This window comes from Rhinatrema bivittatum, chromosome 7 (assembly GCF_901001135.1).
Source record: "Rhinatrema bivittatum chromosome 7, aRhiBiv1.1, whole genome shotgun sequence".
NCBI lineage: Eukaryota > Metazoa > Chordata > Amphibia > Gymnophiona > Rhinatrematidae > Rhinatrema > Rhinatrema bivittatum.
The window spans coordinates 253,984,882-254,012,133 of record NC_042621.1 but is presented as its reverse complement, the minus strand read 5'-3'; the positions used below and the strand labels follow the sequence as shown (position 1 = coordinate 254,012,133).

The window sequence follows — 27,252 nt, the reverse complement described above, 5'->3', positions numbered from 1 at the left end:
AAACCCAGTTACACTAACTGCTGCAACAACATCCTCTGGCAATGAATTCCAGAGCTTAATTAGGTGCTGAGTGAAAAAGAATTTTCTCTGCTTTGTTTTAAATGAGCTACTTACTAACTTCATGGAGTGCCCTAGTCCTTTTATTGTCTGAGAGAGTAAATAACCGATTTACATTTTCCTGTTCTAGTCCTTTAATGATTTTATAGATCTCTATCTTATCATATCATATTCATATCTTTCAGAACCCTGGGGAGTATACCATCTGGTCCAGGTGATTTACTACTCTTCAGTTTGTCAATCTGGCCTCTCTACCTGGGTGCTATCAAGCTAGGGCGAGAGAACATTGTAAAAATCTCATCTTTATTTATTTTTATTTATTTATTTTTAATTTTTATATACCGAAGTTCTTGTAAGGACTACAAATCACTCCGGTTTACATAAAACGATGGTATGCCCAAAATAGAGAAAGGGGCTTTACATGGAACAATAGAACAGAATGCCAATTTAACATAGAAATATTAAAATATATTATTATATATTATATCTTTGTGTATCTTTCCTCATTCCAAATCACATCAAAATTCAATGATGTGTACTGTGCTGTTCACTCGTCTAACTCTGCATGTAAAACTGCCCTCTTGCTCTCCGAAACGGAATTCGCAATAAATACTGCAAATTCTGTTTCGGGCATATCGCACAGCTTAACGCCAGGAAAAAGGTATAGTTATTTCCGGCATTGATCGTACGCTGCATTAATGTCCATCATTTTCATAAATCCCACCCAAACTCCTCCCCTTTGAACAAATGTTCAAAATTTGCATTCACGTCATGTGACGCGATAAATGATGCATACATTATGGCATTATCGCGAGCGTTAGGGCCCTAATGCCCATGATAATGGCCTCTGGTATAGTCACACAAGGGTCAAAAGACAAACTACCTCTTCGCTACAGTAATGCAAAATGTACACAAGAAGAGGACATATTCAAGAAATAATTTTGTTTATTCATGTATACCAATTACCTATCTAACATTAAAATCTCTCTAACACACTCATCCATCACACATACACCCACATATAAAATCAATATGTATCAATGAACATGAAGTATCCAGTATACAATGTATATAATTTTTAATTTTTTAAATATTTTTTAAAGTACTGATGTTAGTCCTAAACTTGCATACTGCTTCAAATTTCTTCCAGGGTAAGGAATCTGACCCAAGCAAGCTGATATTCCATGGTTCTCTTAAGTGCCTTGATGTCACTGCCCAGGAGTATAATCAGGCAATTCCAGAGATATGGCCTTGTGAGACACAGGCTAGTTGGGGTGCAGGGAAGGAGAGAGAGACTCCCCCATTCTGGTTTCACTCCAGCATTCCTGCCTAAGACTCCTCTTACTCCCAAATCCCCATCAGCACCCATTTATATTGAACCAGGACACACTCCCCCTAGTGGTTTTCTCTCAAAAAACATTTCCTTGAAGAGATATACAAATCCCCTTAATAAACCTGCACATTAACCCAGAACTCAAAGTAGATGTTAAGTGACATCCTTCAGCATTTCTCAAAGAGCAACTTTCTAGTGACAAGAACCCAATTTAGGACCTGCATCACATACAAATGATTCAGTTTTCTCCAAAAACAATAAGGCTGTTGCGATTCTGCTCACGGCCAGGCCCATGAGCAGCCTCTCACCTTCTTTTTCAGCCTGCCTGTAGTCTTCTAGCCATCCCAACACCATTGCTCTGCTCTGCAGCCTGAAGGCCGCCAATGCTGACCATCTTTTCCATGTGGCCTGGAGGCCGCTGATTCTGACATTCCTCTTCTGTGGCTCGGAGTCACCACCGTCTTGCCTTGCGGCCAGGAAGCCGCCCTCGTCTTTCCCCTGCACGGCGGGCAGTACCGCCGTGCTTCCATGTGGCCCGGAGGCCGCCAACGTCTTCCTGGTGCGGTCAGGGCTGTTGCAGTCTTGCCTTCGTGGCCCGGAGGCCGCCGACGCCATCTTCTCCTCTGCGCGGGGAGTCTCTGCCTTCAGTCTCTCTCCAGCAGCCGGGGAGCCGTCTCCAACGCCTCTGGTCCCTCGTGGCAAGGACGCCGCTCTCCAGGGTCCTGCCTCCTTCCTCCTTAGGCGTGCGGCCACACCTCCTTCAGCCACTTGAAGGGCCAGCTGTGGGAGTGGCACCACTGCTCCATCTGATGACCTCATCCAGGTGTTTCCTCTTCAGCCCTATAAAAGGGCTCTGCCTTCAGTTCATCGTTGCCTTCGCAAGGAGCTGCCTGCTCCTGGAGCCTCTTCTGTTCCAGCTATTCTTCCAGGAGACTCTGATGTCCATCTTCACTTCTTCAAGGCATTCTGTTCTTCGTGGGAATTCCCTTGTCTTCCTTTGTGGTTCCTGATCCTTCGTCTTCTTCCTCATTCCATGTCCTGGTCTCTCATCGGATCCCGTGTTCCATCCACAGATTTCTCTGTCCACAGATGACCTTGCTTCCAGATGTCCTGTCTCCCCTGATGTCTTTGTCTCAGATGTCCCTGTTTGCAGATGTCTTCATTTGAAGAAGTCCTCGTCATTAGACGTCCAGTTGCTCTGTCCCTCAGTGCCTTGTGATGCTCTTGACTGAGTGACCTGCAGGTCCGAAGTTCGGAAGTCCTGGTGTTCAGATGTTTCGTCCTTCAGTGCCTCCTTGTTGCTCTTGATTGACTGCCTTGGGGGTTCGAAGTTCTGATGTCCTTTGTCTTGGATGCCTTAGACGAATTTGCCTTTAGATGTCTTCATCTTCGATGTCTCAGATGTCTTGTCTCCAAATGACTCGCAGTCTTGTCTTCAGAATCTTCGCCTTCTGGCAGTCTCCATTTTCGGTCTTCTTCTGGAAGCCTTGTTCTCAGATGTCCTGGTTCCAGATTCGACTTCTAGCAGCCTGCCCTCCTCTGTTTCACTTTGAGATGACTTTCTGGTGCGTTTTCCATGCTGGAGATGCGTCGATCACGCTGGGTCACTGGAATCCGTTGTCCAGGTCGGAGGTCCCTTCAAGTGCTGCCCAGATTCCTCTACATGCCGAGTTTTATCTCTGCTGTCTTCTGTCCATTCAGCAAGTATCCTCGTTGATGTTCCTGATGTGTCTTGTCTCAGCCTTGCTTCAGCCTTATCGCAGTCTTGTCTCAGTCTTGTCACAGTCTTGCCTAGTGTCCTTGCTAATCTTGTCTTCAAGCATCGTCGTCTGTCCATATCTTCATGTACCTTCATCTGACCTTGTCTTCAAGTATTGTCGTCTGTTCATGTCTTCAAGTACCTTTGTCTGATCATGTCTTCAAGTATCTTCATCAGACCATGTCTTCAAGAGTCTTCATCCTGTCCCAGTACCATCGCCTGTCCTTGACCTCTGTCCATCCTGTCGCATCTGCCGCTCCCAGGTGGCAGGTCCAAAAGGGCTATCAAGTGGCCGTAGGGCTACCCTAGAGACCAGCATTGCATTGTTGGGTCTCTTCTGATGCGTTTAGGTTCGGCAGAGGTCAGAGTTCCTGGTCTTCAGTCTGTCCGCCTGTGCTTGGACACATCTTACCTGCCTTGGGGCTTCCACGGAGCTCTCTGCAGTCGCGCCGTGGTCCAAGGGCACAGCAACCCCTCCGGATCTGGGGACCGCTCCCTAGCGCTCCTGCAACAAAGGCTACCTGCACTCTGTACTACAGCTATACTTCTTTCCCAATACTAGAGGACTTTGGGGCTGGTCTTGGTTTGTAGCATAAAGCTTCTCACACGATAAATTGTAATACACTACCAACATAAAATCAAAGGACTCATTAGCAGTTAACCATATCATATCTGAACGCTTTAATTGCAAAATGGTTTATTAAGAAAACTGGTGGAATGGGAAGCTATAGAAAGAATTCAAGGACACTTGACAAAAGAGCAGGATAGAATTCCATGACATAAGGCCAACCTTTCTCAATACCAAAACCCCTATGGCCTCTACTGATATCTCAAAAAGAATACTATATAGAGCCCAATTTTATAACAGCACGCTTAGGGTTGAAGTCTGGGCGTACAAAGTATACATAGACTTCAGCATAAATTTTCGAAGTGGATTTGCGTGCATAAATCTGCTTTGAAAATTTAGGTGGGCTGAGTACACCTTTGTGAAGCATAAGCGCTAGGGAGCAGGTGTAAACGTTCACACAAACATTTATTGATATTTCATCACTACTTCCCCGAGTTGGGAGTGGGTAATTTGCGTGCCTGCTGCCTTCCTTGGATGTGGTAGCCATTTCTCAGGCTGCCTCTCTGGAATCAAACCCCGATTCCCCATTACCCGTGGTCACCATGGTAGGCATAGCAAGTACCATCGAATTTACAAGTACACCTTTGAAACTGAAAATACGCTTGAACATTTTCCTTACTCGTGTGCTAATAAAAAGCTCTCTTTGCAGTAAGCACAAAACTACTGTGAGTATAAAAAAATGCATAATAATCCAAAAATATCTGCATAAAGACATACTTAGTGTGTATAAAACACAATTTATGTGCGTAAACTATAATTTCTGCATAGAAAACATGTTATGCATACAAAGTGTATTTGTGCACAAGATATCTGCATAAGTCCATGAACTCCAGGTTCAGCTCCACAGACTGCCTCTAGCCCCGGAAATTCAACACCATTTCCGACCAGGAGTTAAATTTCTAGTGTTAAAAAAACATAAATCTACGCTCCTCTCTGCATAGGGGAATAACAACTAATACCTTGATTAACATGAAATTTGCATGGAAGAAAGATAATTGTATGTACAGTTTTACTTACGTTTGTGTTCCCACTGTGCACTAAACTCCTTGTTAAATCGGAAGTACACCTGTATGCACTAAAATGTGCGCATAGCCAAGCGCACCTTATTACATTGCAGCCACTGTTTGGGAGTCAGAAGATTTGCTCAAGAAAGTAGTGAACTCTCTCCGATGTTAACAATACCAGAGCAAATATTAAACAGATGTCAGGAATGGCAAATTTTCCTGATAGATCTAAGCCATAAGTAAAGGATTATTGCATTTAAACAAAAATATGAACCCAATGAAAATCACATGCAAAGTTTATATCTGCATTTAGTCAACTCAGCATGTCAGCCTTCTAAGGCAGATAATATCAGAAATAATAGTAGATAAAAGTGTATTATGTGTGAAAGAACTTTTGATAACAGGTGCTATATAAATGAATATTGTTACAATTTTATTTTGCCCTCCACATGACATTCAGGGCTCTCTCAGCACATGCAAACTTACTTAAGCAAATATATTCGGCTAGTTTTTCTGCATTTCCAGAATCTTCTCCTTGTGGCGTAATGCCAATTGCTTTCACTGAAAAACAAAACAAAACCCACAAAGCATCAACAGACAGAATGGTCATCTTAACGAAGCAACCAGCTTCCATATAAGATTCCAAGGCCTTTCATGTCAGACTGTTGCCTTTCCCTTCTGTATGACCCCTAGGTCCCATTCCCCCCCCCCCCCCCGAAAAATGTACTTTGCACATGGGTCACTGCCGCTGGAAAGAAGTTTAAGCCAATTATTAAAGCCTGGAGCACTCAATGAGTGAGGCACTAGGATGACTGAGTAGCAAGGACCGCTGTACCCACTCTTATTCAGAGGGAATCCACACTCGTCACACCTGCAGTCTCCTGTAATCATGACCCTATTGATAAAGTGTGCTTATAACAGGAGTCTTAAGTCGACAAGTGGGTGAGAAAAAAAAATTAGAAAAATATTTTAAAAAACATAGCACCTTCCTACGAAGACCTAAGAATAGTGTGTAACTTGTGGCATACAATTTACCGTGCAAACCAGCAGAAAGGGTCACACAGGAGATTGGTGTTTAATGCTTGTTTCAATATTTACCCTGTTCATAGTTAACCACCATTAAAATCAGGTTCAAGACAAATACAACAGTTAACACTCCTAGGATGTAATAGCTCAGTTTATCCAACAATAACTCTATTAAATATATAACAACATACCATGTAATATTAATATATAATCTGCTACATGTTTATCTCAAAATTCTGTACTCGACACTCTATGTCTCCTTCTGTTTGGTTTTATTTTGGCTGCATATGTCTTATATTTTTGTTGAAAGCATTTTCTCTTATACATTTCCAAATTTTTGAATAATTTAAGTATCATGTTCCCCTTTTTTGAAAAACAGTTCATAATAAAACATAGGAACTTATTAACCAACTCTATCCATTCAGGGCTGGTGCTAGCTTTTTTGCTGCCCTCTGCGGACAATTACTGTGCTGACCTTCTCTTCCCCCCCCCCCCCCCCCATCTTGTTTATTCATTGTCAGTCCCAGGCCCACCAAAAATATCCCTGCTCCTTTCAATGAAACAAACTTTGAAAACTGACACCCCCCGGGTATTAGGTACCCTAAGAAAACCTTATAGTTTTTGCATAATGCCCCTCCTCGCCCACTCCCAAACGCCCCCTTGGCCCACTCCACCCACACAGTTAAGAGTTATGCATTTATAACAACATTTTACATACAAAATATCAAAGTACCATATTCTGAGGTAAAAATATCACTTACATTATATTTACATGCACTGCTGTAATGCTAACCAGAAATCCTGTAAAAACACACTTGGAACTCATATGGTATTAGGTCTATTATAACGTGTGTTGTGTGTGAGCATGACCCTCCAAAAGCCCTAAAACACTTATAAAATCCGGGGTCGGCACACCATTTGTGCACCTTGTGCGCGCCGAGCCCTGCGTGCGCTGCCCGTTCCCTCCGAGGCCGCCCCGAAATCTGAGCGGCCTCGGAGGGAAATTTCCATTCACCCCCCCGCACCTTCCCCTCCCTTCCCCACCCCCGGCCCTATCTAAACCCCCTCCCTACCTTTATCTTAAAAGTTACTACTGCCTCCGGGCAGTAGTAACTTACACGCGCCGGCGTGGCAGGCCCCGACACAGGCCGCTGTGTCGGGGCACTCGGCCACGCCCCCGAGCCGGAAACATGCCACCGGGCACGCCCCAAAAACACCGTGTCACTCCCGACACACCCTCCCCAGACAAGCCCCGGGACTTATGCGCGCGCCGCCGAGCCTATGTAAAATAGGCTTGGCACGCGCAGGGGGGTTTTTAAAAGGGTTACGCGCGTACCTTATGCGCGTAACCTTTTTAAAATCTGGCCCTAACACACTTACTGGGGTAGATTTTCAAAGGGGGTACGTGCATAGGATACGCGCGTACCCCCAGAAAACCTACCCCAAACGCCCCCTGCGTGCGCCGAGCCTATTTTGCATAGGCTCGGCGGCGCACGCAAGCCCCGGGACGCGTGTAAGTCCCGGGGCTTGCATGAAGGGGCGTGTCGGGGGGGGCGTGTCGGGGTCGTGCCCAGAGTGACGTGGTGTTTTGGGGGCGTGTCGCGCGTGACGCAACGTTTCAGGGGCGGGGCCGCAGGCGTGGTTTCGGCCCGGGGGCGTTCCAGGGGCGTGGCCGCGCCCTCCGGAACAGCCCCCGGGTCGGGTCTTGGCGCGCCAGCAGCCCGCTGGTGCGCGCGGATTTACATCTGCCTCCGGCAGGCGTAAATCCATGGATAAAGGTAGGGGGGGGGGTTTAGATAGGGCCGGGGGGTGGGTTAGGTAGGGGAAGTGAGGGGAGGGCGAGAGAAAGTTCCCTCCGAGGCTGCTCCGATTTTGGAGCGGCCTCGGAGGGAACGGAGGCAGGCTGTGCGGCTCGGCGCGCGCAGGCTGCCCAAAATCGGCAGCCTTGCATGCACCGATCCAGGATTTTAATGGATACGCACGGCTACGCGCATATCTATTGAAATCCCGCGTACTTTTGTTCGTGCCTGGTGCACGAACAAAAGTACGCGCTCGCCCAAATTTAGAAAATCTACCCCACTATTAGGAGAATACCTCACCTCAGTCACACATGCAGAACATAAATAGACCCTCACCAAATACAGAATAGAGCAACCATACAGTAGAAATATAAACATGACAAAACCTGAACTGGAAATCACAAGAAGCCAGACTCTCTATATAATGGAACAATAAAAACCAGGAAATAGAGAGTAGGATTAAATAGTCAATTTTTTCAGTGGAAAAGGGTAAACAGTGGAGTGCCTCAGGGATCTGTACTTGGACTGGTGCTTTTTAGAGATGTGCTTCGGGTTAGAATTTCATGTCGGGCTTCGTTTCAGGGTCATCCCGTGGGAATTTCGTTTTTCCTGCGGTTCAGGTTTTATTTTTTCGGGGGCCCTGATTTTCAGGTTAGTGCGCACTAACTGTCATAATGCCTCTGTATTGCTCCATGGTGAGACTGCACCTTGAATACTGTGTGCAGTTCTGGTCAAAGCATCTCAAAAAGAATATAGCTGCACTGGAGAAAGTGCAGAGAAGGGTGACCAAAATGATAAGGGGCATGGAACGGCTGCCCTATGAGCAAAGGCTAAAGAAGTTAGGGCTTTTCAGTTTGGAGAAGAGACGACTGAGGGGAGATATGATAGAAGTCAACAAAATCGGTTATTTACTCTCTCAGATAATAGAAGGATCAAGGGGCACTCCATGAAGTTAGCAAGTAGCTCATTTAAAACAAATCAAATAACATTCTTTTTCACTCAGTGCATAGTTAATCTCTGGAATTCATTGCCAGAGGATGTGGTTACAGCAGTTAGTATAACTGGGATTAAAAAAGGTTTGGATACGTTCCTAGAGGATAAATCCAATAACTGTTATGACAATAATTAATAAGCAATAGTAGCTTGTGATCTATCTAATGTTTGGGTACTTGCTAGGTACTTGTGACTTGGATTGGTCACTGTTGGAAACAGGACACTGGGCTTGATGGACCCTTGGTCTGACCCCATATGGCATATCTTATGTTCTTATTGATATCAGAAAGGATGCCCCGCACTTTGCTCTGGAAATACAGAGTGCCACAGCTTGCTGAGCTGGGCAGGTTGTAGCAGCAGTAGAGTAAGAAGCAGATGGGTGGCACTACTTAAGGATCTTTCCGAAAAGGGTTGACCAACATCAAGGAGATTCATTTCATGTGACTGTTTCCCTAAATTTGATTTCTTTTTACTCCCCTTTCAGAGAGGTTCTCGAAAGGTGGCGAAATGGCTCGATGAAGATTTACTGCTCTTGAATTTCCAGAAATGATACAAGAAGAAGTTGCCTGGTGCAGGCATGCATATGCTGGGATAAGACCTTGTTGTGATTTTGATATTTAAGTAACCTGGAAGCGTCTCAGGGTTCTTTCACAGCAGAAGGCTCTTGATGGATTTTTAAATCACTCAGATTAAGTATTCTGTTATAACTTTTGTTTCTAAAATGAAAAGGACTTTATTAGAAATAGTTTCTGTGGGAGATCCAAAATGGCAACTAGCAGCTAGTAGGCGTCCCTCTCACTCCTCATTTTTTGTTTACTTCAAATTACTATGGGTCATAAAAGGAATTCCCAGTATGGTTCCTGCCCTGCAGCCCCTACCATGTCTTCTCTTTGAGAACTGATGGACACTCATGTTACTTGGAGAGTGTTACAGCCACCGCAGCTCCCGTTGTGAAGTATTGGAGGGGAAGGCTTGCCTCCATCTTCCCCAGGATCTTCTGCCACACTTAGCCCAGAGGCTCCAAAGATGCCTCCAGATTCCACTTTTAGCAGAACACTTGGCTTGGTGAGTCACATACCTGACATAGGTGTGACTAACCCAGAAGTAGGGAACATGGCTACAGTTGTTACTGCAGATGCAACCAACATAGTAGCGGAGACAAAGGAGAAATTACTACTTACCTGATAATTTCGTTTTCCTTAGTGTAGACAGATGGACTCAGGACCAGTGGGTTATACTCCCCTGCCAGCAAATGGAGACGGAGCAAGCTGACATCACAGTATATATACTCCTGCAGTGATATCAGCCTGCCAGTATTCTCTTCAAAAGCTACTGTGGACAGACTAGCAAAAAACTTGATTAAAAACAGTCAGCCATTACTGTACTCAATCAACAAGAAACAATGATCACCAGCAATGAATGTATGTACCCCAATCTAGAGAGTGGATGAACACTTACCAGTAATTCCCTGGAACACGTAGCCCCACAGGAGGCCATTTGACACAATCATTCGCCAGCCGAGGATGGAAAGCTGAGTCTATCTGTCAACACTAAGGAAAATGAAATTATCAGGTAAGTAGTAATTTCTCCTTTCCTAGTGTGTAGACAGATGGACTCAGGACCAGTGGGATGTACCAAAGATACTCCCGAATAGGGTGAGAGGCTGCCCGCAGTTCAGTGAACACCACTCTTTTTTGTTTACCCAGCCTGTGCAATTCCGTCCTTGTTGGTTGTTGTCTGAATATAAATCCTCTTTCCTTCATTCCCCCTGCTGTTGAAGCAGTAAGCTGCGGTAGATATGTATTCCAAGTGAAGTATCAGGCTTATTTGGTTTGGGGTAGTAACTGCCGCAACAAGCAAGCTACTCCCTCGCTTATTTGTGAATGCAAATCCTTTTTTTCCACATTTTCTCTTGCCTTGAAGCATAGAGCAATGTTAGAGTTGCATTAACCGTGTGTGTGTTTACTGAATAAGGGTATTAATCATCAAGTAGTAGCCATCATTCCCGCAAGCCACCCCCATGCCTCTTCTCCTCATTCACATCCTCTAGATTTTATGGATCCACAATGTTTTTCCCATGCCCCTTTGAAATACTTCACAGTTTTGGTGTTCACCACTTCCTCCGGAAGGGTGTTCCAGGTGTCTACCACCCTCTCCGTGAAGAAATACTTCCTGACATTGGTTCTGAGTCTTCCTCCCTGGAGTTTTAAATCATGACCCCTGGTTCTGCTGATTTTTTTCTGATGGAAAAGGTTTGTCGTTGACTTTGGATCATTAAAACCTTTCAAGTATCTGAAAGTCTTTATCATATCACCCCTGCTCCTCTTTTCCTCCAGGGTATGCATGTTTAGGTTCTTCAATCTCTCCTCATAAGTCATTCGCTGAAGACCATCCACCTTTTTGGTCGCCCTTCTTTGGACCGCCTCCATCCTCTGTCCCTTCGGAGATACGGTCTCCAGAACTAGGCACAGTACTCCAGGTGAGGCCTCACCAAGGTCCTGTACAAGGGGATAATCACTTCCCTTTTCTTACTCGATATTCCTCTCTCTATGCAGCCAGCATTCTTCTAGCTTTAGCTATCGCCTTGTCACATTGTTTCGCCGACTTCAGATCGTTAGACACTATCACCCCAAGGTCTCTCTCCTGCTCCGTGCACATCAGCCCACCACCCATCGAATACATTTCCTTCGGATTTCCATACCCCATATGCATGACTCTGCCTTCTTGGCATTGAATCTCAGCTGCCATATCTTCGACCGGTCTTCCAGCTTCCTTAAATCCCATCTCATTCTCTACACTCCTTCCGGCATGTCCACTCTGTTGCAGATCTTAGTATCATCCGCAAAAAGACAGACCTTACCTTCTATCCCTTCCACGATGTCGCCCACAAAGATACTGAACAGGACCGGTCCCAACACCGAGCCTTGTGGCACTCCGCTCAAAACTGCTCTCTCTTCCGAGTAATTTCCATTTACCATCACACATTGTCTTCTGTCCTTCAACCAGTTTGCTATCCAGGCCACCACCTTGGCACTCACTCCCAAGCTTCTCATTTTATTCACAAGCCTCCTGTGCGGACCGTATCAAAAACTTTGCTAAAATCCAAGTAGATGACATCGAGCGCTCTTCCTCGATCCAATTCCTTAGTCACTCAATCAAAAAAGTCAATCAGATTCGTCTGACAGGACCTTCCTTTGGTGAAACCATGCTGCCTCTGGTCCAGCAATTCTGCTGCTTTTAGATAGTTCACTATTCTTTCCTTCAGCAGCGATTCCAATACTTTTCCCACCACAGAGGTGAGGCTAACCGGCTTGTAGTTTCCAGCCTCCTCTCTGCTCCCACTTTTATGTAGAGGGACCACTGCCGCTCTTCTCCAATCACTCGGCACTGCTCCCATTTCCAGGGATCTATTGAACAGGTCATGCAGCGGAGCCGCCAGCACATCTCTGAGCTCCCTCAGTATCCTGGGATTAACCTCATGAGGCCCCATGGCTTTGTCCACTTTCAGTTTTCTTAGCTCTTCCCATACATTCTCTTCTGTGAATGGAGTTTCATCCATTTCATTCCCCTCCAGTTTTTTATTTACTAGCGACGGTTCTTCTCCGGGGTCTTCTTTAGTGACCACCGAACTGAAGTATTCATTTAATATTTCTGCCATTTCTTCATCTGTTTCCACCCATTGATCCTTTTCACCTTTCAATTTCACTATACCACTTTGGACTTTTCTCTTTTCACTGATGTATCTGAAAAATGTTTTGTCACCTCGTTTTACCTCTTTGGCAATCCTTTCTTCCGCTTGACTTTTTGCTTTCTTGATTTCTCTCTTCGTCTCCCTCAGTTTTACCAGATATTCTACCTTGTGATCCTACCTTTGGGATCTTTTATATTTCTTAAACGCTGTTCTTTTATCTTTTATTTTATCAGCCACCTCCTTTGTGAACCAGATAGGTTTCATTCTTTTCTTGCTTTTCTTAACTTTCCTAACATATATATTAGTCGCTTCAGTAATTGCTCCTTTTAGTTTTGCCCACTGTTGTTCCACATCTCTCGTTTTCTCCCAGCCTTCTAGTTCTTCCTCCAGGTATTTCCCCATTTCAACAAAGTCAGTGTTTTTGAAACTCAAAACCCGGGTCTTTGTGCGACTTTTCCATATCGTATTAGTGATATGAAACCATACCGTTAGATGATCACTGGTGCTGAGGTGGGCACCCACCTGGACATTTGAGACATTATCTCCAGTAGTGAGCATTAAATTGAGTATAGCTCCCTCCCTCATAGGCTCCTTTACCATTTATTTGAACAGAGTCACTTGCAGGGCATCCACTATCTCTCTTCTACTGTTAGATTCCACAGAAGGGATTCTCCAGTCTACATCCGGCAGATTAAAATCTCCAACAATCACCACTTCTCCCTTCTTACCCATCTTTTGGATGTCTTCAACCAGATCTCTGTCTAGTACTTCCATTTGATTTGGAGGCCTGTAAACATCGCCTATAAAAAGGGATGCCCCATCATCTTTTTTTAGGATGGCCCATAAAGCTTCTTCTTTTCCCCATCTTCCTTGCAGCTTGGATACTTGAATATTGTTTTTGACATAAAGAGCTACTCCTCCCCCTTTTCTGTCCTCTCTGTCCTTCTTTAATAAGTTATATCCCGGTATGGTAGTATCCCAATCATGTGAATCCGTGAACCACGTCTCCGTGACAGCAACAATGTAGGAAATATGATCACATTATACCAGCGCTGATATCACTGCACTGGCTACCAGTACAATCCAGAATCTACTATAAAGTATTAATGATAATATTCAACATCATTCATGACAATAACACCGGATTATCAGGAGTGACACTACAACCTTACAATCCTCAAGGAACACTAAGATCTCAAAATAAAGGACTATTGTCTATTCCCACAATACGGTGCACACAACTGACGCAAATAAGAGATCAAGTATTTTCCATAGAAGATCCAAAGCTCTAGAATTCTCTACCTGAGGCATTGCATATTTTACCAGACAGAAAGAAATTAAAAAATGAATTAAAAACGTGGCTGTTCAGGAATGCATATAATTTAACCTAGAGACATCAGAATATACAGAACCACAAAATAAGAAGGACAAGAGTTATTAATTGAACCTTGAAGTATAAATCAAACAGAATGCAAGATTCTCAAAACAACTCACTGACTAAGATGTGAAAACCATAACTTCATATTTTCATTATCCAAACTCCCTGCCTTTTGTACTAGATCGATGTGAATATGTACTAGAAAATTGGATTTGATAGATAAATGTCTACCTTTGTATACCACCTCTGTAACCAATCCATATTTGTCTGTTAATTGTGTTACAATTATGAAAGTCACTTTGTAAACCGTTGTGATCTATAAAGGGAATGACGGTATAAAAAATGACTAAATAAATAAATACTACCACCATAACATTGGAAAACATTCTGGGAGCGGTGGCTAGACCGAAAGACAGCGCCTGAAACTAATAATGGCCCCCCAACATCACAAAATGCAGAAAACATTGGTGCTCCAATCGGATGGAAATATGAAGGTAGGTCTCGGAAAGATCCAGGGAAGTCAGAATTTCCCCTGACTGCATGGCCATTATCACTGAGCGCAAGGTTTCCTTGCAAAAATGAGTCACCCATAAATAACTGTTGACTCTCGTGAGATCCAAGATGGGACAAAAGGATCCCTCCTTCTTGGGCACAATAAAATAAATGGAATATCACCACATACTTTCTTGAGACGTAAGTATTGGAAGGAGCCTTAATAGCGTAGATTCTTGTGCCTACTTCTTCTGCGGGGAGTGGTAAGGAGACACCATGAACATGTCCTGAGGAATATTGCAAAATTCCAGCACATATCCTTCTCATATCTCCTCCAGGACCCACTGATCCGATGTGGTCTTGATGAACTTCTGATAATTTCATCATCAGTGCCATCTGGGTTCCTGCCGGGAATACCCGCAGTGAACCGAAGCGTGCTGTGGCACTTAAACATAAGACTGGAAGAGGGAGGAGCCACCGGCTCAAGATCCGACTTAACAGGATTGGCCGAAGCTGAGGACTGCATCTGAAGAAAGGATTGAAATCCTTGCAAAAAAACTCTAACCAAGAAAAGGCAGAAGGATCCAGGCCAAACCCAGAGGGAACTGGAGCAGGGCCCACTGAGCTGCCATCACTGAGCAGCTGGAGGAACCAGTCAAGGAAGTTCTAAGGTCCAGCATACCTCCAGACAAATCCTTAGCCAGACAATAATCAGGCTGGGAAGACCTAGGCTTAGTAAAATCAGAGGAAGACAATGTTTCCTGAGCCTCTAAGCAATGCTGACACATGCCTCCTTCTAAAATCTGAAGCAATCCCCATAGGAAGATGCACGTGCACCATCTGCTGGAGGCGGAGAATACTGGCAGGCTGATGTCACTGCAGGAGTATATATACTGTGAGGTCAGCTTGCTCCGTTTCCATCTGCTGGCAGGGGAGCATAACCCACTGGTCCTGAGTCCATCTGTCTACACGCTAGGAAACATCGCAGCGGTTTCTGGTGCTACTTAAGAACATAAGAAAATGCCATACTGGGTCAGACCAAGGGTCCATCAAGCCCAGCATCCTGTTTCCAACAGTGGCCAATCCAGGCCATAAGAACCTGGCGAGTACCCAAAAACTAAGTCTATTCCATGTTACCATTGCTAATGGCAGTGGCTATTCTCTAAGTGAATTTAATAGCAGGTAATGGACTTCTCTACTTTGACGATGCAGGAAGAGTTTGGATCTTTACACGATTTGTTTGGAATGGCTGATTCAACAAGGAGCTTCAGGCTGGTGAGACCTTAAGGGTTTACCCTGGAATCTCTTTGGGTCGCTATAGAGGGCTTAGGTAAAGCTATGCCTTCTCAATTTGTGCCCTTAACTGCTAACTACAAGAATATTGAATCACCGCTAGAAACTGTGGATAAATCTGAAGCTGTATTGGTTCAGCAGGTTACAGATTTTCAACAAAGATTATCCTACGTTAAACTGTTGCAGGACAGTTTGGTAAAAGATAATATTGTATTATCAAACCAGGTGGAAAATTTAGAAAATTCATTACGATGCAAGAATCTGCGATTTATAAATTTTCCTCAGATCCCACTGGTTTCTACAGTTATCTGGCTAAGTTAGCAGGATAACATTGCTCTGTCCCAGTACACCTCTGCACTCTCTCTTTTATATCCAGCTAAGTTTTAGCCAGATGACGACTTATCCAGCTAGAACTTGGCCTGTCAGTAAGGGACATATTTATACCTCAGGTTTGTCCAGCTACGTTTGGGACTTAGCTGGAGAAATTCTTTTGAATATTGACCTCTAAGGAGTCATTACAAACCTTTAAACACAGCTGATGCGCAGCTGCATACTGGTTGTTCGCTTGCTGAAAAAGCCTGAATTGGAAATAATACGGGTCACATGAGTTTGATTCAACCTCTTGCAGGTGCTCTCACTGTTTGGTGGATGCAACCTTTTAGAGTACAGCTTTTCATTTTTGATAAACAGGTGTTTATTTTAAAGTCCTGTCTAATTTGGAACCAACAATAATACGTGAAATACACAAAATTTATTTAAAGATATCACACAAATATACCTGTATAGACAATAAAACTGAACTAGCACACTCACACATTCATACCCACAAATTAAAAAATATGTTGTATTGAGATACAATGTATAACTTTGTTTATATTACCAATTAAGTTTACAAATAAAATTTCAATTGAAACTCAATAAATTATTATAAACTTTAAATTGGAATTGTGTACTGTTTGTGTCCAAACAGTACACAAGATGGCGTCCAAACAGTACACAAGATGGCGTCGGTCGGCCGTCCATTGCTCCTACCATGTGACAGGGGCCAACCAATGGCACTAGTAGCCCCTGTGACATAGTAAGGGCAAAGGCTATCGGCGCCATTTTGAATACCAGCAGCCGACAGCCCGAGTGCAGGAGATCTCTCCAGGACCCCCGCTGGACCACCAGGGACTTTTGACAAGTCTTGGGGGGGGGTCAGGAGGGTGGAGGGTTGTAGTAAATTAAATTTAAAGGGTTGGGATGGGGGTTTTTTTTGGGAAACGAATACATAAGAACATAAGAACATAAGAAAATGCCATACTGGGTCAGACCAAGGGTCCATCAAGCCCAGCATCCTGTTTCTAACAGTGGCCAATCCAGGCCATAAGAACCTGGCAAGTACCCAAAAACTAAGTCTATTCCATGTAACCATTGCTAATGGCAGTGGCTATTCTCTAAGTGAACTTAATAGCAGGTAATGGACTTCTCCTCCAAGAACTTATCCAATCCTTTTTTTAAACACAGCTATACTAACTGCACGAACCACATTCTCTGGCAACAAATTCCAGAGTTTAATTGTGCGTTGAGTAAAAAAGAACTTTCTCCGATTAGTTTTAAATGTGCCCCATGCTAACTTCATGGAGTGTCCCCTAGTCTTTCTACTATCCGAAAGAGTAAATAACCGATTCACATCTACCCGTTCTAGACCTCTCATGATTTTAAACACCTCTATCATATCCCCCCTCAGTCGTCTCTTCTCCAAGCTGAAAAGTCCTAACCTCTTTAGTCTTTCCTCATAGGGGAGCTGTTCCATTCCCCTTATCATTTTGGTAGCCCTTCTCTGTACCTTCTCCATCGCAATTATATCTTTTTTGAGATGCGGCGACCAGAATTGTACACAGTATTCAAGGTGCGGTCTCACCATGGAGCGATACAGAGGCATTATGACATTTTCCGTTTTATTCATCATTCCTTTTCTAATAATTCCCAACATTCTGTTTGCTTTTTTGACTGCCGCAGCACACTGAACCGACGATTTCAATGTGTTATCCACTATGACACCTAGATCTCTTTCTTGGGTTGTAGCACCTAATATGGAACCCAACATCGTGTAATTATAGCATGGGTTATTTTTCCCTATATGCATCACCTTGCACTTATCCACATTAAATTTCATCTGCCATTTGGATGCCCAATTTTCCAGTCTCACAAGGTCTTCCTGCATTTATCACAATCTGCTTGTGATTTAACTACTCTGAACAATTTTGTGTCATCTGCAAATTTGATTATCTCACTCGTCGTATTTCTTTCCAGATCATTTATAAATATATTGAACAGTAAGGGTCCCAATATAGATCCCTGAGGCACTCCACTGTCCACTCCCTTCCACTGAGAAAATTGCCCATTTAATCCTACTCTCTGTTTCCTGTCTTTTAGCCAGTTTGCAATCCACGAAAGGACATCGCCACCTATCCCATGACTTTTTACTTTTCCTAGAAGCCTCTCATGAGGAACTTTGTCAAACGCCTTCTGAAAATCCAAGTATACTATATCTACCGGTTCACCTTTATCCACATGTTTATTAACTCCTTCAAAAAAGTGAAGCAGATTTGTGAGGCAAGACTTGCCCTGGGTAAAGCCATGCTGACTTTGTTCCATTAAACCATGTCTTTCTATATGTTCTGTGATTTTGATGTTTAGAACACTTTCCACTATGTTTCCTGGCACTGAAGTCAGGCTAACCGGTCTGTAGTTTCCCGGATCGCCCCTGGAGCCCTTTTTAAATATTGGGGTTACATTTGCTATCCTCCAGTCTTCAGGTACAATGGATGATTTTAATGATAAGTTACAAATTTTTACTAATAGGTCTGAAATTTCATTTTTTAGTTCCTTCAGAACTCTGGGGTGTATACCATCCGGTCCAGGTGATTTACTACTCTTCAGTTTGTCAATCAGACCTACCACATCTTTTGGGTTCACCGTGATTTGATTCAGTCCATCTGAATCATTACCCATGAAAACCTTCTCCATTACGGGTACCTCCCCAACATCCTCTTCAGTAAACACCGAAGCAAAGAAATCATTTAATCTTTCCGCGATGTAACTAATGAACGGATCGGGGTCCCCCAAGAACGGATGCATCGGATTTGGGTCCCGACGAATACGAATACCGAATGAGACGAATCCGTCCCTGCTGCACATCCCTACCCTTTTCCTCCTCCCTTGGAAGGATGGCTGCCTCTGAGCCAGCATGGGCATCTCCGTCCGCCATGCTTCTTCCTGAGGCCTCCTAGTGCACGTGCGCGCACGCTGCCTATGTTTTTGAGTATGTCATGGCAGGAACCTCGGGGGCAGCCCCACCGCATGACATCAGTAACTCCAGGTACTTAAACCTCCACTCTGCTCCAATTGAATGAGTTAGCAAGGACTTTGGTTTTGCTTCTCTGACCGCTTCTAAGCTGCTCGCTTGGATTCCTCACTACCCTCCGGGGTATCTCGCTCCTACGGAAGCTCTGGGTACCCGCTCCTCGGGGGCCTCTCGCTTCTACTCTCCCTCTGGGGTTAACCTGCCTACCTTAAGGACACTCGCTCCTCGGGGGTCCTGTCTGCTTTCTTTCAGGAACCCTCAACGCTTCTAGGTACTCGCTCCTCGAGGGCCTACTCTACTCTGGGTATCCTGCATCTCGGACCTCGGGTCCCTCTCTTCATTCAACTACCGAAGGAAGTTATCAGAACTGCTACTCTGTGAGTATCACTATGCTCCAGCACCCTTCAGGTGCTCGGCTTATCCCGCGCTGTGGAACACTGCCACACCGTCACTACATCTGGGTGAGACCATCAACTACAGAGACTGTCTGAGCTTATTGTGTTATCGCTGGACTACAGTACTGTCCATTCCGTGGGCAAGATTCAACTCTTCAACAGGTTGTAGAGCCAATCGTTGTGGTTCTCCACGGTACCCCTCCCCATGGGAGGAGTCATCACCACTTCGACCAAGAGTCCACAATATGCCACAAACACAACACAAACCAGGTCATCATCATTAGAAAAACCTTAGTGGAGGGGCTTTGGTAGGATATTTTTCTTGTGTACTTACCTAGGGAAGCTGTGGCTTTTCCTACTACATAGACAGATTTAGAATTCCATTTTTCTCTCAGGGAGTCTGCCCAAGCTACAAAAACAAAAAAACTGAGTTACATAGAAGCATCTGATAAACAAATGCATACACTTAAACTGGCTATCTGGATACAAAGCATCTTGTTTGCAATAGAGATCTACCAAATTACTAAATTATAGAACAGCAAAACCCTGAAAATGTAAATGGTAAAAATGACAGGCTTATTTTTTCATAGGGCCCTATTCAGAGGGCACTATCACCTTCCTTTTTCTGCAGACCATTTCTCTGCTTATGCAGCCAAGCATCTTTCTGGCTTTTATCATTGCTTTATCCACGGTTTGGCCACCTTAAGATCATCAGATTCAATTACACCCAGATCCCACACTCCCTTTGTGCTTAGAAGAATATCACATCCAATACTGTACCTTTCCCTTGGGTTTTTGCATCCTAAATGCATTACTCTGCACCTTTTAGCATTAATCTTGGCTGCCAGACCTTAGACCATTCCTCAAGCTTCACAAGATCCCTCCTCATGTTTTCCACTCCTTCCTGGCTGTCCACCCTGTCACAGATTTTGGGACCATCAGCAAAAAACAAACCTTTCCCATTAAGTCACCTTTCTCATTATGTCACTATCAAAAATGTTGAAAAGAACTGGTCCAAACACAGATCCCTGAGGCACATCACTAATAACAACCACCTCCTCAGGGGAAATTTACCACTACCCTTTATCACCTCCCACTCAGCCAGTTTCTAACCCAGTCTAATTCTAGGATCCATACCAAGGGTGCACAATTTATTTATAAGTCTTCTATGCAGAACCATGTCAAAGGCCTTTCTGAAAATGTCTAGCACTCCCCCTTGAGCCAACTCTCTGGTCACTCAATCAAAGAAATGGATTATATTTGTCTGACAAGATTTACCTCTAGTAAACCATGCTGCCTTGGATCCTGCAATACATTGGATTCCAAAAATTGCCCTATCCTCTGTTTTAGCAGAGATTTCATAAGTTTGCTCACCACCGAGGTCAGACTTACTGGCCCATAGCTCCCAGCCTCCTCCTTCCTTCTGCTTTTATGAACAGGAACCACATCCACCCTTTTCCAGTCCTCTGGAATTACCCCAAACTCTAAGAAAACATTGAAAAGCAGAGCTGCCAGGACATTTCTAAGTTCCCTTAAAATCCTCGGATTTATCCCATCTAGCCCCATTGCCTTATTTATTAATTTAGACATTTTATATACTGTTGTTCCATGTAAAGATCACAACGGTTTATAAAGTGACATTCATAGTTATATCTCAGCAAACAAACAGGGTCATTCATCAAATCGCGTTAGGGCCTTATCACAGGCATTAGGGCCATAATGCTCGCAATAACACATGTGTTGTTTATTGCATCACTAGATGTATATGCAGTCAAAAGGGAGGAGTTTATGAAAATGAGGGGTGTTTAACGTTGTGTGCAAAGCGTAACGTGCGTTATTGCATATTTTAACACTGGAAATAACTACACCTTTCTTCCTGGTGTTATGCTGTGCTATATACCTGAAAAGGATTTGCGATATTTATCGCAAATCCCGTTTCAAGCAGGAGGGGGTTAGGGGAGAGGGAGAGGGGAGAGGGAAGGAGCGGAGTGGAGTATAGAGAGCGAGAGAAAGAGAAAGAGCCTCTGGGGAGGCACACATATTAGTCATCTATTTATACCACTGTAGGAGGGTCAACTAGTAACTCGAGGTGAGGTTTTGGTGGTGGTCTAGGGTTTGGGGGGCAGTTTTACATGCACAGTCAGAGGTATGAACAGCACAGTACACATCAGTGAAGGTTTGATGTGATTTGGAGTGAGGAAAGGTACACAAAGATGAGATTTGTACAATGTACTCTCACCCTAGCTTGATGCACTCTCTACCTAGCTGCTATCAAGATAGGGCAAGAGTACATTGTACAGATCTCATCTTTGTGCACCTTTCCTCGTTTCAAATCACAGCAAAATCTTCACTGATATGTACTGTGCTGTTCGTACCTCTGACTGTGCATGTAAAACTGCCCTCCAAATCCTAGACCACCACCAAAACCTCATCTCGAGTTACTAGTTGACCCTCCTACAGTGGTATAAATAGTTGACTAATATAAGAGCCTTATAAAGAATCAGTCTCTCTCTTTCCCTCTCTCTTGGCACTTTGCAAGCTGCGAAGGGAAAATATCACGGGGGCAAAAAATTTAATGCACATTGAGGTAAGTAACTAAAAAATGTTCTTAACCACGCCTCCTTTTTATCGCAGGTGCTATTCATGCAAAATTTATAGCAAAGTTGATATTCATAGGCAGGTATTATTATCTATTAAGTTAAATTTTCTAATTTTAAGATTGATCTAGTACATATGGCAAAGAGTACAGATCATTAAAACAAAATGATTGTTTTCACATCTTAGTCAGTGGGTTGTTTTGAGAATCTTGCATTCTCTCGTGTGATTTATTCTTCATGATTCATTTATTATCTTTTGTCCTTCTAGTCTTTGAGGTTCTGTATATTCTGATGTTTTCAAGTTAAATTATATGCATTTTTGAATAGCCATGTTTTTAATTCACATTTAAATCTCTTTCTATCTGGTAAAATATGTTAAGTCTCAGACAGAGAATTCCAAAGCTTTGGACCCTCTATGGAAAACAGTCAATCTTTTATTTGCATCAGATGTGTGCTCCCGTATTGTGGGAACAGTCATTAGTCCTTTATTTTGAGATCTTAGTGTTCGCTGAGGATTGTAAGGTTGTAGTGTCACGCCTAACAAGCCGGTGTTATTGGAATGAATGATGTTGAATATTAGCGTTAATATTTTACAGTAGATCTGGATTGTACTGGTAACCAATGCAGTGACATCAGCAAGGTGTAATGTGATCATTTTCCTGGTTCCTAATAATATTCATGTTGCAGCAATTTGTAATAGTTGCAGTGGTTTTAAGTGGCTCGTTGGAAGACCTAGTAGTAAGGAGGAGTAGTAAGTAGTCAAGGTTTGAGAAGATTATTTATTTATTTTATTTATTTATTTATAATTTTTTATATACCGCCGCTCATCAAAGATATCAAAGATTAGAGTTTGCAATACAATACGGAAGTCTGCAAATGTTAATAGTGATTAGCTACTTTAAGTTTAGTTAGCTCCTCATGAACACACCATTCTGAAAATTGATTGAGACTTACCTCATTTCCAGTCTTATTTGTGTTTGTCTTATGCAGGGCCAGTGCTATATTTTTTGCTACCCTGTGTGAAAATTACTGTGCTCCTCCCACCCCTCCCCCAGGCTCATCATATAAAGCCCAGCTCTGTCCTGCAATCTATATTTTTACAAACTGACAAGCCACCCCCACCCAGAAACCATGGATAAGGAAGTGTATTAGGTACCCTAGGCAAACCTTATAGCCTTGCACACCCCCCCCCCCCATACACACACACTCCTACACCCTTTACAGATAAACACAATTAAATTATGCATTTATCACAAATTTTACATGAAAGAGGACATTCAAGAGTACAGTCTTCTGAGGCAAAAATATCACTTTAACATGCATATTATATTTACCTGCATTCCTGTGGTGCCAACCAGAAAACTCTGCAAAAATGACACTTGGAGCTCCTATGGAATCAGACTTTTTGTAATGCGTATTAGATATGAGCCTGGCCCTCAGAAAGCCATGAATAAACAGAATTACCATTACAATACAGTAAACCTGCCATACCAAATCAACCCTAACAACCTTATCTATGAAAAGGTAACACTGCACATATTACACCAGGCCCTGGAATACCAATAAAACTGTTATTAGGAAACCAGGCGGCTATAGATCCCTACACAGAAATTACATGCTAGCAAAATACCTCACCTCAGTCACACATGCAGAGCACAGAGAGACCCTGACCAAATACAGAATAAAGAGATCAGAAAATATAAACAGAAACATGCTGAAAAAAACTGAACTGGAACCCACAACAAGCCAGCCTCTACTTGCAGAACAACAATGGAAAAACAGATTTACTATTCTTCATAAAACATTAATAAAATCAAGAGATATAAAATATCAATCATAATAGTAAAATCCTATTAAAAAAAAAAAAGAATATTTCAAATTAGTCAATGAATAGAATATCAAAAATTTCCCCAAACACAATAAAAAAATGTAAAATATCTGATGAATAAAAAATCCAATTAAAAAAATGTTCTATTCCCCAACCCCCCAAAAAATATTTAAAAAGAGCATCATCATCATCAAATTACACCCAATAATTAAAACTAATAAAGATTTAAAAATCTGCTCTCCATACCTGGGATCTGATAACCAGTCACTCTGAGACTGTCGTGGATTGGGGGAGGTAGGGCTGCACAAATTTTACACCACTACCAGTACGACGCCCAGGCCCTATTTGCTTACGTAACACAAATAACTAAATCAACCCCGCCACCTATTCCAGACGAACAAGCTCTATCCAAGGCTAATGAACTCGCCTCATTTTTTCAACTGAAGATCCTAAATACTCTCGCCCTCCTTCCTCCTAATACAACACCTCTCAAATCAGATGAGAATATCAATTCCTTCTTTAAACCTAAGTTGGACAGCTTCGAATTAATCTCCACCAAAGAGATTGAAGCCCTTCTAAAAAGACAGAAACCATCTAGTCATCCAGCTGATAATATCCCATCAAGACTCCTGCTTCTAATCCCAGACACGATCTCAGGACCTCTAACAAATATCATTAACAGCCTTCTAACTCAAGGAAGCTACCCAGACAGTCTAAAAACCGCTTCTCTTAAGCCCCTCCTCAAGAAACACAATCTAGACCCTAATGTACTAGCCAACTTTAGACCCATCTCCAATCTACCATTCGTTGCCAAACTTACAGAGAAACTGGTAAACACCCAGCTTTTAGAATATCTAGAGGACCATAAGATCCTATACCCTTCGCAATATGGCTTCCGGAAATCACGCAACACGGAGACCCTCCTCATTTCGCTTACAGACCATATTATAATGGGGTTAGACAAAGGACATTCCTTCTTATTAGTTCTGTTAGACATTTCGGCGGCATTTGACACCGTCAATCACACCATCCTTCTGGATCGCCTAGAGGATATCGGCATCTCCGGATCAGCCCACAATTGGTTCAGGTCCTTCCTCAGCAATAGGACTTTCAAAGTCAAAATCAATAACAAGGAGTCACCGCTAACAAAATCTTCCCTTGGCGTACCACAAGGATCCTCCTTATCTCCAACCCTCTTTAATATATACCTCCTCCCCCTCTGCCAATTACTGACAGACCTCAACCTAATTCACTATCTGTACGCAGATGATGTACAGATTCTAATCCCAATAACAGAATCCATCTCAAAAGCTCTCACCTACTGGAATAACTGCCTTCTATCCATTACTAATCTACTCAACAGCTTAAATTTGGTCCTCAACGCCTCAAAGACAGAGCTTCTCCTCATCTCTTCAAATGAAAACAATCTTCCTCCAACTTCACCACACAATGCTCACATCACCTGTACGCACATTAGAGACCTTGGGGCAATAATAGACAATCGTCTAAACCTTAAAAAAATGGTCAACACAACTACCAAAGACAGCTTCTACAGACTACAGGTTTTGAAACGACTGAGACCACTCTTATTTTTCCAAGACTTCAGGACTGTCCTCCAGGCTCTTCTGTTCGCCAAAATAGATTACTGCAGTGCCCTCTTTCTAGGCCTCCCCAAATCTACCACCAAACCACTGCAGATGTTACAAAATGCGGCAGCGAGACTGCTGACCAACACCAGCCGCGGTGAACACATCTCCCCCATCCTCAGAAATCTACATTGGTTACCAGTAAATTTCAGAATCCTGTACAAATCAATTACCCTAATTCACAAAACCATCCATCAGCAACTCCAACTCGACCTGGAAATCCCTTTCAAACTCCACTCCTCTAACAGACCAACGAGAGATATCCACAAAGGCACTCTGAAATTTCCCCCTACTAAAGCCACACGCCTCTCTACGACCAAAGACAGAGCTTTTTCAATAGCAGGCCCATCTATCTGGAATAACATCCCAGCAAATCTCAGATTGGAACCCTGCCTCTTAACCTTCAGAAAAAGACTAAAGACGTGGCTCTTTCACCAAGCCTTCCCAGATCCACCGGATAATTACTAGTTTGAGCCTCACTTCTTACAAGGTCTTTGACACACTTCCTCCTGAACAATGGACACTGGCATCTCCAGGTTAAAGCATATGCTCTAACCCGTTAAATTATTCGTATCACGTTATATTTATTCTACCTGCCTTTATCTTCCTTCCAGCTTGTCTTCAAGCCTCCAAGTTTTTTCCATTCCTTGTTGATTGTAACTTTGACTTATTCCTTTTTCCTTTGTTATCTATTATTAACCAGAATTGTTATCTTAGTTTACCCTTGTTAAAATGTAAACCGATCCGATATGGTTATCTACTATGAAGGTCGGTATAAAAAACTGTTAAATAAATAAATAAATCTTCTCTCTCACACACACGCACAATAACACATTCATTCGTTCACACATTCCCTCTTTCTAACATCACAGGCTGCCTCTCTCTCTCCCTCACAAATACATTATGTGTGTGTGCGTGCGTGCCTGTGAGAGCCTATACGTGACACACTGGCTCTCACAGGCACAAAACATACACAAGCACACAAGTTCTCACACAGACAAATTCACAAACACACAGGTTCTCACACAGACATACACATAGGCTCTTACACAGTCACACACACACACACATGCACACACAAACAGGCTCTCAGACCGACACAGGCTCTCACTCATTCACACATACATACAAGCTCACACACATGGTCTCTTGTTATCATCGGGCCATGGTGGGATGAGCTCCACCATGGTCCCACAGACCTCCTGTGCTGTCTTTGGGCCGTAGCAGGATGAGCTCCACCATGGCTCCACAGGCCTCCTGCTGTCTTTGGGCTGTGGTGAGATGAGCTCCACCACGGCTGCTGTGGGCATCCTATTATCTTCCCATCAAACTTCTTGCTTGGGGGAGGGGGGGGAGGGAGCAGAAGCTGTGTGCGGGCGTGCACACATGCATGCTCAGACACAGAAGACAGATGCTCTCTTCTTCTTCGGCCGCTGGCTGGTTAGGCTCCGCTGGCGGCCCGTGGCCTCTCCTGCTGCCACTGGCCCGCTGCATCCCCGGGTGTGCCGCCTCATGCAAATACATGGTATGCACATTTGGTTGCGCTGGGCCTGGTCTTATGTGGTCCTGCTCCAGGCCCTTTCACAGTGAAAACTGAACTGAAATATCTGTTAAGCAGTTTTGCTTTTTTTATCAACAGCTCCTACATGTCACCTTTGAGTCTCACAATGCCACTCTTGCAATTCCTTCTATCACTAACATATCTAAAAAAGGTCTTGTCCCCCTGTTTTACTGTATTTGCTATTTTGTCTTCTTTGAATTGTCGCATTTGTTATGTTTAAGTAAGAATGTGAAACCTGGGCTGAGATGAGAGGTGTCTCTGCCTACAGGGAGAAGCCCTGTGAGCCTCACCATCAGCAGGCTCAGTCTCAGTGGCGTGGGACACAGCTAGAAGTGGAGACTTTATTATGAAGGAAAGGAAAAATAATGTCCACAGAATTGAAGATATAGTAGTACAGTCCTGGGCAATGGGAATTACCCAGAG

The 27,252-nt window shown here is 43.4% G+C and overlaps 1 protein-coding gene across 5 annotated transcripts in view; it reads right to left on the bottom strand.

Annotated features, from left to right (window-relative positions):
- Positions 1-27,252, bottom strand: part of UROS (uroporphyrinogen III synthase) — an 84,790-nt gene that overhangs the window by 39,753 nt on the left and 17,785 nt on the right. For all 5 annotated transcript variants that reach the window (XM_029610045.1, XM_029610041.1, XM_029610043.1 and 2 more), the window contains exons 5-6: positions 19,532-19,606; positions 5,268-5,342 (exon numbers count right to left, since the gene is read on the bottom strand). In XM_029610045.1, coding sequence (XP_029465905.1) covers positions 5,268-5,342; positions 19,532-19,606 — 150 coding nt within the window. The remainder of the gene's footprint in view (positions 1-5,267; positions 5,343-19,531; positions 19,607-27,252) is intronic.